The 4,918-nt window shown below is 38.8% G+C and overlaps 1 protein-coding gene across 2 annotated transcripts in view; it reads left to right on the top strand.

Moving 5' to 3' along the window:
* Positions 1 to 391: 391 nt before the first annotated feature.
* Positions 392 to 4,918, top strand: part of eif4g1a (eukaryotic translation initiation factor 4 gamma, 1a) — a 28,637-nt gene continuing 24,110 nt past the window's right edge. Inside the window, exons 1-4 of one of the 2 annotated variants that reach the window (XM_014031211.1) lie at positions 392 to 785; positions 2,473 to 2,599; positions 2,687 to 2,773; positions 2,977 to 3,009. In XM_014031211.1, the coding sequence (XP_013886665.1) occupies positions 2,525 to 2,599; positions 2,687 to 2,773; positions 2,977 to 3,009 (195 nt within the window). In that variant the 5' untranslated portion in view covers positions 392 to 785; positions 2,473 to 2,524. The remainder of the gene's footprint in view (positions 786 to 2,472; positions 2,600 to 2,686; positions 2,774 to 2,976; positions 3,010 to 4,918) is intronic. The other variant, XM_014031217.1, reaches the window with a different exon arrangement.

Raw genomic sequence — 4,918 nt, 5'->3', positions numbered from 1 at the left:
TTATACTCTCTTGTAATATTTTTATTTAGCTTTTATTAAACAAAACAAGTTACTCTAAATTATTCTGAAAGTCCGTGAAATGTAGAAATTTAAATGTGTCTACATGACAGCTAGGTTAATTCAAATACAAAACAAAAATAATAAATACGTAAATTATACTCTCTTGTAATRTTTTTATTTAGCTTTTATTTAACAAAAAAAAGAGTATTAATTACAATGCTGGCCTGGCAATTTAGAGACAACGAGCCTAACTTGTTAAATTCTCTGTTACGTTTGATAAAACCATCCACTCACTGTTCACAGAGCTAAAATGATTCGAGTTCCTTCCTGCATCACATGACCAAGGCATCGGCATCAAATTGTCATTTCCCCTGAAGTCACCCACGCGGCTCGGAGGCGCACCGGCTCCACACAGCAGAAACAGCGCACTATGGCCTCTCTCTGAGCCTCCTCRTACGAGACTTGTGCACACACACAACCGGCAATCCGTCACCATCGACGCCTTGAYCATGGACCTGTGGTCCAGAGGCTTTTTCGGGGGTCATCGGAGAGGTCAATAGTACTCCTGAAGATTATATTATTAGCTTGTGAACGCTGTCACTTTCGGACATCCCTGGATTTAAAACGAAGTGACAGTAGCACTCACCCCATCTGCCGGTTAGCTAGCCAAGAAGGGCATCACTCGTCTGTTGAAGTGAAGGACAAGAAAACTACGAAACTCAGTAAGAAAGGACTGATCAGAGGCTGATACCTCTATCTGACAACACTGTCACTGTTGGTATCTGGTAAGAATTCATTTTACGGTGTTGTTKCTAGCTAGCTAAAGTACGCGGGGCAGGGCGAGAGTAATGTCGAAGGCATGCAGGCTGAGCAGGCCCTGCCGACTGTCAGTCCACACAGATGACAAGCGAGCTAATCCARTTTTAGAAAACAAACGAAACAAAACAGAATTGTGTTTATTTTAAGAGTTTAATGCTCGTTCGTTGCCTGTTTTAACTTTAGGCCATCTTTTGTGCTTCTTGGTCGAAGTTATCCTGACGTTAGCTCAAATGACAGCTGGTAGCTAATCTTCACCGGTGTTGTGCCGAAAAAGGCACCCCTTCCGGTCAACGTTGTCACTACCTATCGTTAGCACTAACCTAAATGTTTTTCCTGCGCAAAAGCGGGTTTACTTGCAGAGACAGTACCCACGATTATGAAAGTACGGTATGACCCCGTCTGTTTATGCACTATATCTGCTTACAGCTTGATCAAAAATCAAGTTTTACGGTTTRATTTAAACGTAGAGCCCGTTGGGCCTATATTTGTACATCACGGATTAGAGCTAAACTGCTGGCTAATGTTCACCAACAATAGCTTCGCCGTAACTTGATCGGTCTTAAATGTGTTTCCACTTTTGTCAGGACGGCCGTATTTGCTGTTCTCGTGTATTTTTTGTGTAAAATGTGCCGTTTATCAGATGCTACAGTGAAATGTGTGTACGCTAAAGTCAAATATGGTCTAAGCCACGTAGCGTAACTGCAGATGATCATGCMCGAAGCGGACCACGTCGTTTAGCTTGGCTAACATTTTATAGGCGACCACGCTAGCGGGCCAGTATTGATTGTATCACGCATCCTGGCTGATACGTCAAAAAATATTTAGGTTGAGTGCTTTTCGGCTTTAATTACGGTTCACAAATCCTTTATTTTAAGCTGAACCATACAGCACCGTTGTGCGGTAAAGCCTAGAAGCATGGCAGATTAGCTAACTGCTAACTATAGTTCATGTGTCAGCAGGTGGATGCTGTTTTGTCACGTCTGCAAATGGTACTCTGTTTTAAATTATTTTAATATTTTATGGTTGTCTAAAATTGCTTAAAACGACAATTTGTTGAGTATTTTAATCTCGATTATTAAAGCTGCTCGTAGTTCTGGCACAAATCCTTGTTTGAACAGCCTGTTTGTTTGCTCAGATGGAGCTAGCACAACAAGCCTCTGTTAACACAGTGAATGAACTTTGACCCGAGGTGTCCATTTTCTTAAAATTACTGAAAACCAGAAAAGTTAAAGGAGTTTGAGGACAGAATCGTCAAGGGTTTTTAAACCATGACTGCCCTGCGTGTTATCCTATCCCTTTCTAGTAGATGTACACTTTTTATTTATTCATTGTCAGGGTTTAAAGGTGAGGAACTAGTTACATAATTTGTTTTTTGAAATATAGAACACTTAATAGCTTTCTATTTTTAAGCAATAAGTATTTTGTATTCAAGTGTGGGTGGTAGTGGTGGYGTTATCTCTGGCAAAACTTCAGACCACACCCTCACTGCTTCATCAGATGGTGCCACACTTCATGTGTGTTTTTACAGTAATACATTTACCTAGCATGGGCAAATTTATTTTAAGCAAAGATTTGGCTACTTTTTTTTAATGTATTTTTGTTACCAGTTTAACACACAATTGTTTTTATTTTTGGCTTTTTTTTCCCCTTCAGAAAGGCTGGCAACACACCGCCACCCTAATGCAGACCCGTAAAAGAACGTGAAATGAACAAACCGCCACCACCTATAACGGGACCTACTACTGTCCCAAACCCATCTCCCTCCCCTGGACTGACACAGGTGGGACCATTGCCAGGTAGAATMAATGTTTTTCTAGTTTTCTTTTGTGTTTATTAATATGGTTTTTCTCTCTTCTTTTATTTTAAGGCTGCATACGGGCCTGGGCAGCCTCCTTCTCTTGTGTTTGCCACCCCCCCACCTCCACAAATGAACTCTGCCCAACAGCCACGACAGGTAGTCTTTGGTCACATGCTTTTTCTGCATCTTTTTTTTATTTTTATTCTTTTGTATGTGATGTATCAGAATCCTTTTTGTTTCCCTGCTCTTTCACTTGGCTTCAGCTCTGCTGTAAAGCTTTAGCTAAATGTGTGTGAACACCTATCTCTCTCCTCGAATGTCAGCCTTGACTTCTTTACTTTCTTCTGCTGTCCTCCCAGTTTGCTACAGGGCCCCGTACATTGCATCAACAGGTACTAACTCTCTTCACTTTTGCCTTCATCCCCTTAGTCGTTTCTGTAATGCATGTTTTCACATTCACAAAACAGGAAATCAGTCAAATCTTACTTTGTTCCTAGTATTTAGCTTTTCCAGAAACCTGTGCTATTCTCAATAAGTACTTCTTTTTTGACACTCTTTATTTTTTGTTAATGTTTAAAAAAGAGTAACAATTTATTTTAYGTTTTGAATTGGTCAGAGTAAATTTTTCGTTTGCAGTTTTGGAGCACCGTTTAAGTTCATTTTAAGACACTTTCAGGTGTTTTTTGTTATTTTTATTCAACTTCATTGGTGGTTTTTCACGTCACATTAAAACACCAAGTTAAAATCATGTAGTCTTGACATTTTAAAGGTATTTCAAAACACAACTAAATTGAAGCCTGTTTGGAGCCCTGAGATAATAATGATCTTGGTCTCCGTGTTTGTCTTAAACATTTGACTCATTCTGAATTATGGGGGGATTTACTGATGACTCAAGAGCTCTGCAATGATAAAACAAGAGGAGTGGACTGACACTGCAGTGTTTTCTCATCAGTTTGTCATCCATTTGTGGCTCTTCTTTAAAGGGGCAATATCATGTAAAATCAACTTTTTGGAGTTTTATATCATGTTATAATGTTGTACTTTCATAAAAAAAAAACATGCCCAAAGCCTTACTTTGACTCATTCATGCATGTTTGAGAATAGGGCTGGGTATTGACTCAGATTTCCCAAATGGATTCGATTCGATTCACAGGGGCCCGATTTGATTCACAATTCACAATGATTCAGGACAATTCACGATTCAGTTTGATTGATTTTTAAATTAGTTAAGGATATGAAGCAGTAACACATTTACTTTGATATGTAAGACATTCTCAAAGGAAACAATTCTGTAAATAGTAGAAACTAATTCTAACTTGGTGCATTGGTAAAATTATATACAATAAGGGCAAACTTGTAAATTGGAGTTTAATCTTGAAACAAAACTGTCTCAAGTTTCAAAGGGTTTAAACTAAAAAGGAATTGCAAGAGAAAGTGTTGTTGGATACATTMGTTTTTTAAGAATAATTTTCTTGATCATTAAGAAGTAATGGAATAAGGTTACAGGAGAAGAGGTGGGATAATGTAAATGTTTACTTCTGCCCACTCTTTTGAGAGTATGGTAATTTTATATTTGTAATGTTTCTGTTAGCTTCTATTCMATAAAACTTAAGAAGAAAGGGAAAAAAAAGTACTTCAGCTAAAACATCCCATCACTGTGAATTACATTAAGATGTTTCTAAAATGCATAAATAATATTCGCAACAAAATTAAACGATTTTATTAGACTGTCATCTTTCACACATTTATACAGGAGAACAGTTTCAGTCATGTTTACATTCTGTAGTTTTGGTTCAARCCGCTTGAAGTGTCGTTTCCCACTACCGCGTCCGAGCGCAAATCTTTGCAAACAAAAGTTGTCATGGCCTCTGTTATCTTTAAGTTCAGCTAAGAATCAGATGATAATGTTACTGATTCCTTTTTTTTTTTTGTTTTGCCCCAGACAACTTGTTGTCAGGAGCTAATGTTAGCGCTCATCGGCTGTAAACCTACGGCAAGCCAGGAGTGACACACAGCATGGAAACGCGCAGCTTCATCGCACACAACTCCCACGGGGAAAAATTGATCTCATGACTTATGAATCGATTTTCCCAAATTTGAACGAAAATAGATCCAGATCGATTAAATCGATTTATTTTTTTTAAAACCCAGCCCTATTTGAGAAATCCTGCAGTGTTTTTAGGCAGCCATGCTGAGGAGCAAAACGACAAGTAGGGACCAGAAACACCTTTGGGGACCAGAAACACCTCTGGGTCGTGTCTTTTTGAGAAAGCCTCCTCCTCTGGGATGTGTCTTTAAGCC

This window comes from Austrofundulus limnaeus, unplaced genomic scaffold (genome assembly GCF_001266775.1).
Source record: "Austrofundulus limnaeus strain Quisiro unplaced genomic scaffold, Austrofundulus_limnaeus-1.0 Scaffold6, whole genome shotgun sequence".
NCBI classification, from domain to species: domain Eukaryota; kingdom Metazoa; phylum Chordata; class Actinopteri; order Cyprinodontiformes; family Rivulidae; genus Austrofundulus; species Austrofundulus limnaeus.
Note: the sequence above shows the minus strand (reverse complement) of the source record. Positions and strands in the feature narration are given on the sequence as shown.